We start from the raw sequence: 13,259 nt of genomic DNA, 5'->3' as shown, positions 1-13,259 counted from the left end.
TGTGGGAGCGTGTGAGTGACCCCGAGGGGGCTATCGAGCAGGAGGGACCGGTCTCAGGCACTGACACTCCCAAGACCCGCCCCCCGCAGCCCCAAAGGCTGCCACGCGCCCGGGTGCTCCGGGCAGGGCCCCCGCTCCGCCGCCCACCGGCCTCTCCATCTCCCCCCAGGAGGAGCCTCGGAGCCTCTCTCACTCCGTGATCTCCGAGAGGGGCTGTGGTGCTGTTACTGGAAGGGGCCGAGCGCAGTCCCCGTGTCACCAACCGCGGCCAAGGCCTTGAAGGTCTCTAACCCAACTGCCTGTGTCCAGCAGCCGACGGGCAGCCCCTCCGCCCGCCCCGCCTCCCTCCCGGCTCTCCCGCAGAGGGCGGCCCCGGGAGGCGATGCCCAGCGCAGCCCAGCAGGGCCCCGGTGGCCGGACACCCGCACGGCCGGCCAGGAGGGTGTGCCGTGACCCAGCGAAGCCGCCAGGACCAGCTCTCGGTGCAGAAACCCCTGTCCTGGCACAGGGCCTCCAGCCACATCCACGCTCAGCACACAGCGCGCGGCAGGTCTTACATCCGTCCCAGCAACCCACTGCCCAGATGGAAAAACCGAGGCTCACAGACATCACGGTCAGTCACTCTAAGTCCCGGGAGAGAAGCCCTGCCCTGGTCCGCCAGGCCCCTCTGAGGGGGGAGGCTGCAGGAGAAGGGGGAAGACTCGGCACACCACCGCGCTCCGCACACTCGCCAGCTCCCGCCGGGAGAAAAGCCGGCCCCCTCGGCGCGGCTCCAGCCCCACCCCACCCCAGCCGGGGGTTTGCCTGCAGCGCCCAGACCACAGCCAAGGGGACGAGTCCTCACCTAGCACCCAGCACCCAGAGGCAGGAGCCACCAGCACCGCCACGTCATAAGGCCCGGTCTGTGGCACCAGGAGAAGGTGCCCCAGGACCCTTCCCATCACCCCATCAACCGACACGCTGGTGACCCGCCCGGAGCAGAGCCGGGACTCCCAGGAGCTGGTCCGGGAAGCACCCAGAGGGCACACCCAGGGCTTCCCGGGGGCCACCTGTGCAGGCACCCCCTCGGACGGCCCTCAGGAGGGGGATCAGCTGCGCTGTGGTTAGTCAGGGTGTGGGTTAGGGTTGGGGTTATGGTTAGGGTTATGGTTAGGGTTATGGTAGGGTCAGGGTTAGCCAGCAGCACTGCGGTGCCAGGGTCTTCTCCATCGGTCCAGAGCTATGCTATTTATTTTTTTTTTTAAGAATTTTTTATTTTAATTTTTAATTTTTATTTTTATTTTTATTTTTTTTTTTTACAGAATGGAAGGGAGAGGGATAAAGAGTTAGAAACATCGATGAGAGAGAAACATCGATCAGCTGCCTCCTGCACACCCCCCACTGGGGATGTCCCCACGACCCAGGTCCATGCCCTTGACCAGAATCGAACCCGGGATTCTTCAGTCCGCAGGCCGACACTCTATCCACTGAGCCACACCGGTCAGGGCAAGAGCTGTGCTAGGTAAATGGACAGCCACGCCGATCCAAATAAAATACATCTGCATTCAGTTCCAAGTGCTCGGAGCCACGGGTGGCTTACGGCTCCCACCCAGGGCGGGGCAGACAGGCAATCCCCGCCATCACAGGAAGTTGTGCGAGGAGGCGGGGCCTGCAGCCCACGGGGGCGGGGCCGGGTGACCATGGCTGTCCGGAAGGCGCCAAGGCCACTGGCAGGTCTAAGGAGCCACAGCCATGGAGAAGGGCATAGGAGAGACGGGCACCGCCTGAGAGCATGGCACAGCCAGGAACCGTGCCAGCTTCTCCACCGGGCCACGCACTGGATCCACAGTCTACAGGCGGCAAGTGCCATCCCGGCCCCAGCCCTGCCCCCCGCCTGCATCCCTTCCCCCTGCCCCCAGCTTTCCTACCAGGTCCCCATCCGCTGGTACAGAGGGCTTTAGGAACAGGGACCCCCGGCTCACGGTTGAGCAATGGCCTATGACCCGGGAGGCCTCGGTTCGATTCCCGGCGAGGGCACATGCCTGGCAGGTTGGCTCCATCCCCGGTGCGGGGCGGGCAGGAGGCAGGCTGTTTGGCTGGCCTGCCACCGGCTGCCCAGGGCCCTCTTTGCAAAAATTGGGACTTCTTTAAAATGCCTCGGGTCGTGGGACAGCTGAAACTGGTGTGGCTCAATGGTTAGAGCATCGGCTTGGGGACTGAAGGGTCCCGGGTTCGATTCCGGTCAAGGGCATGTACCTTGGTTGCGGGCACATCTCCAGTATGGGGTGTGCAGGAGGCAGCTGATCGATGACTCTCTCTCGTCGATGTTTCTAACTCTCTATCCCTCTCTCTTCCCCTCTGTACAAAATCAATAAAATATTTTTTTTTTTTAAAAATGCCTCGTGTCGTGGGACAAATGGTTAAAAATCGGGACTGTCCCGCCAAAAGCGGGACGTCTGGTCCCCTTAGCTTCGGGGCGCTGACTAGGGGTGCCCCTCCACGTCTGGCTTGCAGAGGGAGCCCGGTCACGGGGTGGTCTGACCTGGACGCTGCTGAGAGGTCAAGAGCAGAAAGAGGATGTGAGGAAAGTACTGCAGACGAGGGGCGGAGCTTCAATCGCCGTCTCAGGTGCACCGCTATCTTCCCCACGTGCTGCCGGCCGACCCCGCAGGCACTCGGGGGGCCTGTCCCCTTCCCTCCCCCGGCCTTGCTCCCCAGCGCTCCACCCCCGCTCACCTTGGACTTGACTCACCGCCCCTTCGAGACCACCTCTGACACCAGAACAGCTGCCACTTGTGGCTCCAGAGCCTCCGCGTCCCCAGGGCGACCTCTAGTCGCCCCTTCATAGGGCCTTGGTTGCTCCATATCTGTCTTTCCAAGCTACAAGCCAAACCACCTAGCCCAGTGGTCGGCAAACTCACCAGTCCACAGAGCCAGATATCAACAGCACAACGACGGACGTCTTTGGAGAGCCACATTGTTTAAACATAAACTTCTAACGCCACTTCTTCCACATAGGCTCGCCCAAGCCGTGGCATTTTGTGGAAGAGCCACACTCCAGGGGCCAAAGAGCCGCATGTGGCTCGGGAGCCGCGGTTTGCCGACCACGGGTCTAACATGAATTTCCATACCAAAACCCCAACGTGACGTATCAGCGGATCAGACACAGAAGCGTTGTAAAACAGCGCTCTCCCGTGACAAGGATTTGGGCGTGTGGACAGCTGAGCACTAGGAAGCCCACCGGTGCCAATCACACACACAGATCCTGAGCTTGGGAAGAAGGGCAGCCTCCATCAGCACCCCAGCAGCCGTTCGTAAAAATGCCACAAGCATCCCCGCTTGTACATGCTCTTAGCAAGCCAGGCGCGGAAGAAAGCTTCGAGCATCCATCGCTTCTCACGGTTACTGAGCAGCACGGGAGATGGCAGCCAACGCCATCAGGCAAGAAAAACCAGCGCGAGGCAGACGCGCGTCGGGTCCCACGGAACGCCACGGCCTCTGAGGAGGAACGGGGTCCTGTCCCTCAGGGTCCACAGCACCCCGAGTGCCTCGGAGACGTGTGGGACCAACAGCCACCCCACGAGGTCTGACCCCCGTGAGATGTTCTCAGCGCACCCCGACTTCTCCTCTGGGGCACATCGATCACCGCGAGGACGGTGCGATCTGTTTTTAAAAACACTTCCCGCGGGAGGGGAAGCACCACGGGAGCGAGGATCACACGCGATTCATCGACTGATCGAGCAAACGTGCGCCTGGCCGCAGGCAGGGCCCCGGTGTCCCGCACAGACGCACAGATGACTTGAAGGGAGTGTATCTATTCAATAGGGAGCTGCTGGACTATAATAAGGTGACCAGACGTCCCGCTTTGGGCGGGACAGTCCCGACTTTTAACAATTTGTCCCGCGTCCCGCGTCCCGCGGCGTTTTTAAAAAGTCCCGATTTTTGGAAAGAAAAACACCAAAACGCCTGGGGATGCGGGACAAATTGTTAAAAACTGGGATTGTCCCGCCAAAAGCGGGACGTCTGGTCACCTTAGACTCTAATCAACGCTTCCTCCTGCTTCTCAGCTGGGAAACCCGAACCAGAAGGAGGGAGGGCCCCTCCGGCCGATGCCACCCCATGGGGAAGCCCACCGCCTCCCCAGGGTCCCCCAAAAGGCGCCAGCCACACACACACACACCACACACACACACACACACACACCACACACACACACACACACACACACACCACACACACGGCCACACACACACACACACCACACAGCCACACACACACACACACCACACACACACACACACACACACACCACACACAGGCCTCGGCCCACGCGGCTCACCGAGGGAGCACAGCCGGCACGCTGCTCTCTGAGCGAACACCCCCGGGGCCACCCTGGGGCGGGCCCGCGGGCACCCTTTCCCGGGGCCGAGGGTGACTTCGGCGGTGGCGGCACCTGAGGCTTCGCAGCGAGGCCCCGGCAGGGCCCACGCGGACACGGCCCCGGGGCCTCCCGGGAAGCTATCACAGGGGCACTTATGTCCGGGCACCGTGTGTGGAGAAGGCCGGCCCTCCGCCCGCCCACCTGGGCTTGGCAGGAGCGGCGCACGGCGGCCGGCCGGGGGCCTGAGCGTGGGGTGGCTGCCGCCGCCGTAAAGGAGCGGGCAGCGGCCCAGCATAAACGGAGCCGGGACATCAAAGGGCGGGCGCGGGCCGTCCAACAACGGGGCCTTCAGCTCGCGCTGGCGCGGATTCCGGGGTATTCTGGGCTCCGGCCTCAGTGCTCGCTCATGGAATGGCAGCTATTTTGTTTGTGCGAGTCTGAATTTTTTCCTTCCAGGGGGGACCGGGAGGGGGAGTGAGAGCGGGAGGAAGAGAAGGAATGTCTGTGAGAGACAAGAGCCACAAAAAGAACATGTGTGAGTGAGAAAAAAAAAAAAGGGGGAGAGGGAAGTCGGGGAGGCAGCCAGAAGTGCCTGCTTTGGAATCCAACAGGCAACCTGAAAACTGCAGAGGTTTCCAAACCAAAGCGCACGGTGAGCCCACAGCCAGCGGCGAGCGAGGCGGCAAGGAGCCCCGGACGAGGAGGCTGCGGGGCACCTGACGCCAGAGCCAGGGGACCTCAGAGGGGCCCCGAGGGTCGCCCCACACCCCCTTTCGGGCACATCTGGTGAACAAGACAAAGGCCCTCTCCCCTGGGGCTCACAGCGGTGCTGGGGCGGGTGAGCTCCCTCTGGCTGGCTTGTCACTGCCTCTAGCCCCCTGGCCCTCGGCCAGCCAATCCCAGCCCCGCAGCCCCCCCCCCACCTCCCACCCCTGCCAGCTCCCCGTACCCCATCAGCCCCCCCATCCCCCATCCCAGGGCGGCGGGGGTCACCGATCCCTCCGAACAGCTGGAGGACGGCCCCACGCACACGACACTCCCTGGGCACCCGCTCTGAGGCGCCTGCTGGTGGCCGGGGCGGCGCTGGCGGCCACCAGCTCACCCCGCACACCTGTCCAGGGCAACGTGCCGAGAGCCACGGAGGCACAGGGCTCTCCAGAGAGACCGACACCAGGAGACAGGGCCGGTCCCCGCAGGCTGCGGACACAGGGTGAGCCCACATGCTCTGGAGGCCCAGCCCGACCGCCCCCCATTCCCCCGGAGGAGAGGAGAGCGCGAGGGGGCACCTCCCCACTCACGTGCCCGCCCTCTGCCCACGCCGGCCTCCTCGCGGCTCACAGCTCCTCCTGAGCGGCTGTCGAACAACAGGCCCGCTTTCTGGCTTCTTCCTTTAGACCGGAAGCTGCAGGGGGCCAGGGACCACACCTCTCCTGTTGGCTACCGTATCGTTCATGCCCGGCCCAGGGCGGGAATTCACAGTGAGTGACAGTTCGCTGTGGGTGTGATTAATGAAGAGCTGAGTGCCTGCAGGAGGAGGCCTAACCCCGCCGCCGCCATCCAGCGCCATCGGGCAGGGGAAGGGGGGTGGGGGGGAGGGATATGGTGAGCGAATCTCTCCTCTGCCCATTCATTCATTCATTCATACAGCGAGCAGTGTGTGCGTGCCCACTGTGTGCGTCGGGCTCCTGCAGGGAAGATGTGTTACCCAGAAGGCCGTTCTGTCCTCGCTGACGGCTGGGCCTGGCCTTTTTGAGTTCACCGGGGGACAGTTCAGTCCCGGAGCGTGGTGCCTGAGCTCCCTGGGACAAAGAGGCACCCTTCTGTCCGCCCCCCGCCCACCTTCCCGCTCACCGCCATCCCCACTGGGAGAGGCCGGCTCGGGTTCGGCTTGTCCCCGGGTCTATCTCAGTTTGTACAAAATACAAATGCATGCCTGTCCGGAGCGGCTCAGTGGTTGAGCGGCGACCTATGAACCAGGAGGTCAAGGTTTGATTCCCGATCAGGGCACAGGCCTGGGTTGCAGGCTCGATCCCCAGTGTGGGGCGTGCAGGAGGCAGCCGGTCCATGGTTCTCTCTCATCATTGATGTTTCTCTCCCGCTCTCTCTCTCTCTCTCTCTCTCTCTCTCTCTCTCCCTCCCTTCCTCCCTCCCTCTCTCTCCCTCTCCCTCTCCCTCTCTCCTTCTCTGACATCAATACAAACATATTTTTTTAAAATATATTTTATTGAGTTTCCACAAAGAGGAAGAGAGAGGGATAGAGAGCTAGAAATGTCAATGAAAGAGAAACATCGACCAGCTGCCTCTTGCACACCCCCTCCTGGGGATGTGCCCACAAGCAAGGTACATGCCCTTGACCGGAATCGAACCTGGGACCTTTCAGTCTGCAGGCCGTCGCTCTATCCACTGAGCCAAACCGGTTTCGGCCAAACATATTTTTTAAAAAGCAGGGGACTGTTCCCGAGGCCAAGAGACTGGACTGTGCACTCCGCGGGGAGCAGGGCTCCTCTTAAAGGAGAAGTTTCCAGAGGCGGAAGGACACCCTCCAGGCCAAAGGCTCTCCGAGGGGGGCGGCATCCTGAGGGGCTGGAAACCAGAAGCCAGCCCTGGCGCGGGGCCCAGCCCCGGCCGCCCGCCCTCCTCCCGCCGCCCCGGGGAGCGCAAGCTCCGGGCAGGGCTGGACACCGGCCGGCCGGGGTGCCGGGCAGGGGAGCCCTCCGGGGAGCGCCCCAAGATGCCAGCGAGCGGAGGCCCACATGCCTCCGCCAGCCTCAAAGCAAATCGTCTCTTAATTCCAAAACACCAAATATTTAATTTATGCTTTACCTCAAATGTCAAGTCCACCTCCCGGCACATAGCTGTGGAGCCACGTAAGGAGGCCTAACACTTTCCATATGCCGAAGACATGGGCCTTTTAATTGTGCCAACTGGTATCATTCAAGGGTAATTCCCCGGGAATCCGGCGCGAGGGCAGCAGCTGGGCCGCCTCCAACCTCAGCGCCCAGCCCCTGGGGACCCGCGGGCCCCAGCCCGGCCTGCGCCCTCCCCATCTCCCCCAAACAGCAGGCAGCACGGGGTGTCCCCGCCTCACACCCCCACACAGCCTGGCAGCCCCTCTGCTCCAGGCAGCCCGGCCTGCCCGGACCCAGCTCCCTGCACGGAAAAGAACAAAAGAGCCGAAAACCGTTTGGCTCAGGGGATAGAGCGTCGGCCTGCGGACTGAAGAGTCCTGGGTTCGATTCTGGTCAAGGGCATGCACCTTGGTTTCGGGCACATCCCCAGCAGGGGGTGTGCAGGAAGCAACTGATGGATGTTTCTCTCTCATCGATGTTTCTAACTCTCTATCCCTCTCTCTTCCTCTCTGTAAAAAATCAATAAAATATATATATACTTTTTTTTTTTTTTAAAGAACAAAAGGGCCACTCGGGCGTGGGGAGGAGGCCGACTCCAATACACACGCGCGCGCACACACACACACACACACACACACACACACACACACGAGCACACGCGGCAGGTGTGTGCACACAGGCACACACGCCCTGCTACTCAGGGCTGCTCCAGCGAGGTCTCTGTGTTGCTAAGCTTTCCTCTTTCACCCCGTCCAGCTCCCACATCCCAAAGGTGCAGCAGGCTCTCCCCCGGCCGCCTGGTGCTGCCTCCTGCATCCAAGACCATCCGGGACCCCGTTCTGCGCTTATTTTACCCTCCCCTCGGGCACGCTGCTGGGGCACATGACCGCCCCTTTTATTGTTCCTCTCGTGGGACGCATGCACCTCCCGTTCCTCATTATTTCTCTCCCCTGAGCTCACGTTCCCCTGGACGTGACCTTGAACCCACGGAGAGGACACGGAAGCACCTGTGTCCCTCCAAGGGAGTCTACAGTGGTAAGGGATGGGGGACTCTGCTCTCATAATCTGGGGTCCCCATCTCCACCCCTCCCCGTGTCTCAGTGACCCTCCCGGTTTGTCATCTGCTGGAGGCCGGCCAGGGGTGGTTTTCTTAGACCTGTGATCGGCAAACTGCGACTCATGGAGTCCCATGCGGCTCTTTGGCCCCTGGAGGGTGGCTCTTCCACAAAATGCCACGGCCTGGGCGAGTCTATGTTGAAGTGGCGTTAGAAGAAGTTTACGTTTAAAAATTTTGGCTCTCCAAAGAAATCTCAATCATTGTCCTGTTGGTATTTGGCTCTGTGGACCGATGAGTTTGCCGACCACCGTCTTAGACCCATTTTGCAGACGAGCCCACCGAGGTGTACGAAGGTGACGTGGCTCGTCCGAGCTGACCGGCTCGTGGGGCATTCGGGAAGACGGGCTTGGGTCGGTGCCAGTGGGGGCCCCCCTCTGACACCCCAGGATCTTGCATGTGACCCGGACCTGCCCTGAACGCTTACTAAGCCACTCAGACGCCATCAGGGAGAATGAGGGCAAGCAGGGGCCCCTCCCGCATCTGTGTACCCCAAAACCTGCCTCACCCCAAAACCTGCCTCACCTTGGGGCTTTCGACGTCCTAGAAGGGGCTCCGGAAAGGGACAGAGTCCCCCCGGCTGGCTGCTAAGCCCCCGGCTATGGGGAGGGTTAAGATAAGGTGGGCCTCGTGCTCGACAGACACTTAATAAGCAGTAGCTACCATTGCGGTAATAATCAGAGGAACCAATGAGCCACCACCATGTCCCCAGCCACTTCGGTGGAAGGCCCGTGAAGGGGCTGAGACAGAGGCCAACCCCAAGGCAGGCCTGGGGCAGCTGGTGGGGGGGGCACCCCGCCAGCCCTAGGAGCCACAGGCATGGGAGCCCACACCTGCCCCGTCCAGACGACATTACGGGAGAACCTGCGGCCCCTCCCCCTGCCTCTGGGAGTCACGGAGAGAAACCAGACTGCGGGCTGCCCACCGCCGTCCTGTTGGCGGGGGGGGGGGGGTCCCTGTGTCTCCCAGACTTTGGGCATTCCATCCCCACAGCCATCGTTTTGACCCCTGGCACTTCATTCTTTATCTGGGAGTCGCAAGAGCGTCCGTGACATCACGGGTTTGATGTCCTAGCTCTTTTTCTTTAGATAAAAGAAAACGGAACTGTCAGGATTAAGCATATTCCTCCAGGTACCACCTGAAACCACCGTGCGGGCCGCCTTGGGCACCCGTGACCTCTCCCCTCTATGCACATGACCTCTCCCCTCTGTGCACGTGACCTCCCCTATCTGTGCACATGACCTCTCCCCTCTGTGCACATGACCTCTCCCCTCTGTGCACATGACCTCTCCCCTATCTGTGCACATGACCTCTCCCCTCTGTGCACGTGACCTCCCCTATCTGTGCACATGACCTCCCCCATCTGTGCACATGACCTCTCCCCTCTGTGCACGTGACCTCCTCCCTCTGTGCATGTTCTACGTCCCCCTCTGTGAGCTCAGCAGCTGGGCCTGGGCCCGTGCACAGCCAGGTGTGCAGGTCCCAGTCCCAAGCACAACTTCAAGGAGCAAAGGTCCCCTCCCCTTAATATCTTGAGGGCAGGGCCCACCCCCACCCCCACCCCCACCCCCACCCCCACCCTCCACCCTCCTCCACCCACCACCCAACATGTGTCACGCTCATGGTTCTATGCCTCACATCTTCAAAAGTGCTTTGAACAAACAGTAATGACCCCTCCGTGTCTCTCTGAGATGGGGGGCGGGGGGAGGGCAGGCAGTCCCATGCCGTCCCCAGCTGGGGGACAGACCAGGCAGCACAGTTCCGTGCCTCCACCAAAGCCACCGACTCCAGCCGGGGCCCCTCCCCGCCCGCCCTGGCTTCCCCCCATGGCAACTTTTACTGGCCCGCATTCCTTCTGCCGTGAGCGCCACTATTTAATTAAAAACGACAGACTTTTGTTTTCCCCCCGTCCTTCCTCCAGGCCTGGGTGCCAAGGAGACCCACCAGACACATGCGGGGAACATTTGTTCCGGCTTTGAAGATAAAAGTTGGCTGGAGGGAGCCTCGATGTATTTCAGGTTTCCCCTAAAGCGCGGGGCAGGCTGCCGGCCGTTTGGGGAAAGGGGGGTGGGGATGGGGGGAGGGTGGGGGGGAGAGGGGAGGGCCTGCAGGAAAAAAAACTGTCATTCTGCAGGAATACTTTGTAAAAATAAACAGGCGGGAAAAAACCAAACTTGATTAATGGAAAGCCACTCGGCTGGCCTGTGTCTCGGGCCACGAACGCGTGTGTGCGTGTGGCTCCGTCGGGTCGCTTTCACTGGGCTTTAAAACGAAGATGTGGGTTGTAAACTCGCGATGCTGGGGGGGGGGGGGTTTGCGGGTCTGTTTTCAAAGAGCCCAGCGACCGTGCCCCACCCGCCACGTTCTGACCGGACCAGGGGCAGCAGCAGCGCCCGTCCCCACCCGCCTGGCCTCGGGGTGCAGACGTGCGGCCGGGAAAAGGCCCCGCGGGGTAAGCGGAGGCCTCGGAGGGGGCAGGTGCGAGCTTCTCCCGGAATCAGGGGCGATTCCAGCTGCGCCTGGGAGTCGGCTGTCTCCCTGGGCTCACCTCCCACCCCTGGTCCCGGCCACAGAGCTGCGCCCAGCCCGGTCCCACCATCACCACACACACACACACGCACACGCGCACACACACACGCACACGCACACACACATCTGAGAACTCCACAGGCCCTCCCCAGCCCGCGGACAAGACCAAAGCACTAACCAGACCTGAGACTCAGCCTGTTCCCCTCGAAGTTAAAAAAAAAAAAAATTAAATGTCACATCAAAAAGTGGATCCGGCTTTGATCTGGGCTCGCCGGAGTGGCACGCAGACCATCTGAGAGCCCGTGCCGCGCTCGGCGCTCCGCGGGCCTGTGTGAGCGCCAGTCCCTGGCCGGGCGCGGTGCAGACTCACTCCCCGCACACATACCGGGGCCAGGAGCCATCCCACCGCGGGGACCGCAGGAGGGGGACCCCCAGCGAGCGGCCAATGCGGAGAGCTCTCTCTCCTCTGCTCCTGGGCCGGCGGGGGGCTCCACCGGCTCTCGGCGGCCCCCACGCTCTGCCACCCAGATGGCAGCCTGGCCCGCTGGCTCCCGGGCGGACGGGGCTGATGGACGCACAGACACACGGATCCTATTTGGAAGCCAGCTCCGTCCCCGACACCCCTCAGCCTCTGCTCTCGCTCCAGCCCCACCAGTAAGCCCCCCTGGGAGGGCTGGCCACAGAGGCAGTCAGAGCAGAACCCCACGTCCCGCAGCTCAGACCAGCTCCCCATCATCGGCCGGACCTGCCCCACCTGCTCCCTCGGACCTGTCCCCAGCTACACAGAGGACTACCACCCAGCCACCTGTGAGGTTCCCGCCGGCCTGGGGGCAGGGGGGCATGCCGGGGGGCAGGGGCAGCGGGGGAGGGGCTTTGGGCTCAGCGGTGCCCAGAGGGTGCAGAACGCTGGGGTGGGGATGGAGACCCACCCGGAGGCGGAGGAAGGGGGTGTGGGGATCGTACCCGGGTTCCTCTGCCGGCCGTGCCCGCCGCCCGCAGCTGTCGGGGTCCGGAGCCGCCGCCCGGGCAGCGCTGCCGCCCGATCCACTCCTCGATGCCCTTCCGGGCCCAGGCGGCGCTCACGGCGAAGCTGTCACCTGGCGGGAGGACACAGCCCCAAAGTTACCGGGAGGCGAGGGCTGGGAGGGGGCTCCGAGCCGGGGCACAACCCGAGAGGCCGCCCAGGCAGCCAGAAGGGGGTTCAGAGGAGCCCGAGAGCAGGGACCAGAGGGGAGCTGGAAGGGGGGCGGGGGCAGTGCCCTCCCAAGGAGGAAGGGTCTGGGGAACAGAAGCGCCAGCCTCCCGGAGGCCAGGACCGCGGGGACCGGGGTGCAGGAGCAGGGGCGGGGGGAGAGGGAGCTGAGGGTCAGGGGAAGGGGTGCACGGGGTTCAGGGGGCGCAGGAGCCACCCCCTGGCAGAGAGGGGACGGGGTTTGGGAGGAAAGGGCTGGGAGGTCTGAAGCGAGGGCGCAGCGAGCGCGGAGGGCGGGGACCGTGAGAGGAGGGAGGGGGCGCGGGACCGCGGGGCGGGGGGCGGGAGCGGAGAGGGGGCGCGCAGGCTGCTCCGGGGCGGGTATGCGGGACCGGCGGCCGGAGCTGGGGCGGGGGCGGCCTGGTAATGGGATCCCGCGGGCTAGGCCGCCCCCTCCATCCCCTCCATCCCCCGCCCCCGCCCCGCGCCCTACCTTCCGGGCTCTCCCTGCGCTTGCACACGGCGGCTGCAGGCACATCGCGGGGCGGAAAGAAAGGAGAGGCAGAGAGTTAGCGGCGGGCGGCGGAGGCGGCGGGCGGCGGGCGGCGGGGGCGACGGGGACCGGGGGCGGGGGCCGGGGCCCGGGGCCGGGCCGGCGCGGCGGGGAACAGACACTGACCCGGCTTGGAGTGAAGTTTCCCCATGCTGGGGGCGCGGCGGCGGGGCGCCCTAAGCCATCGCCCGGCCCGCGGGCCCGCGGCTGCCGCCCCCGCCTGGCTCTCCTCCTCCTCCGCCTCCGCCTCCGCCTCCTCCGCCTCCGGGAGCGGCTCCCGAGCCCAGCGGAGCCCGAGGCGGCGCCGGGACCAGCTCCTGCCGCCGACTGACGCCGCGGCGCCGAGCCCCCGGCCCGCCGCCCCCGCGCCGCCCCGCGCGCCCATTGGCCAGGGCGGCGCATCAAAGGCGAGGCGGCCGCCGGGGGCGGGGCGGGGGCGGGGCCAGAGGGGCGTGCCGTGTGTGGGGCGTGGTCAGTGGCTGGAGCGTGACTAGCGGCGGGGCGAGGCCAGAGGCGGGGGCGTGGCCAGCGAGCTGGGGGCGGGGCGCGGCGAGACGCTGCCAGCCTGACACAGCGCCCCCTCCAGGCGGGTGCCGGGGGCCAGGGACTCGGGCTGGGACCTGGTGGGAGGCTTGGGGACCAGCTCTGTCCTGTCGCTCCAG

General features: G+C 63.9%; 1 protein-coding gene across 2 annotated transcripts in view; it reads right to left on the bottom strand.

Annotated features, from left to right (window-relative positions):
* Nucleotides 1-12,979, bottom strand: part of NKD1 (NKD inhibitor of WNT signaling pathway 1) — a 40,835-nt gene extending 27,856 nt beyond the window's left edge. The window contains exons 1-3 of one of the 2 annotated variants that reach the window (XM_084905509.1): nucleotides 12,724-12,979; nucleotides 12,538-12,570; nucleotides 11,816-11,949 (exon numbers count right to left, since the gene is read on the bottom strand). In XM_084905509.1, the coding sequence (XP_084761635.1) occupies nucleotides 11,816-11,949; nucleotides 12,538-12,570; nucleotides 12,724-12,748 (192 nt within the window). In that variant the 5' untranslated portion in view covers nucleotides 12,749-12,979. Of the gene's footprint in view, nucleotides 1-11,815; nucleotides 11,950-12,537; nucleotides 12,571-12,723 lie in introns of those variants that run through there. The other variant, XM_084905510.1, reaches the window with a different exon arrangement.
* Between the last annotated feature and the right edge of the window lie 280 nt (nucleotides 12,980-13,259).

Source organism: Pipistrellus hanaki (genome assembly GCF_964339955.1).
Source record: "Pipistrellus hanaki genome assembly, chromosome: 15".
Taxonomy (NCBI): Eukaryota; Metazoa; Chordata; class Mammalia; order Chiroptera; family Vespertilionidae; genus Pipistrellus; species Pipistrellus hanaki.
This window is presented reverse-complemented; position numbering and strand designations above follow the sequence as displayed.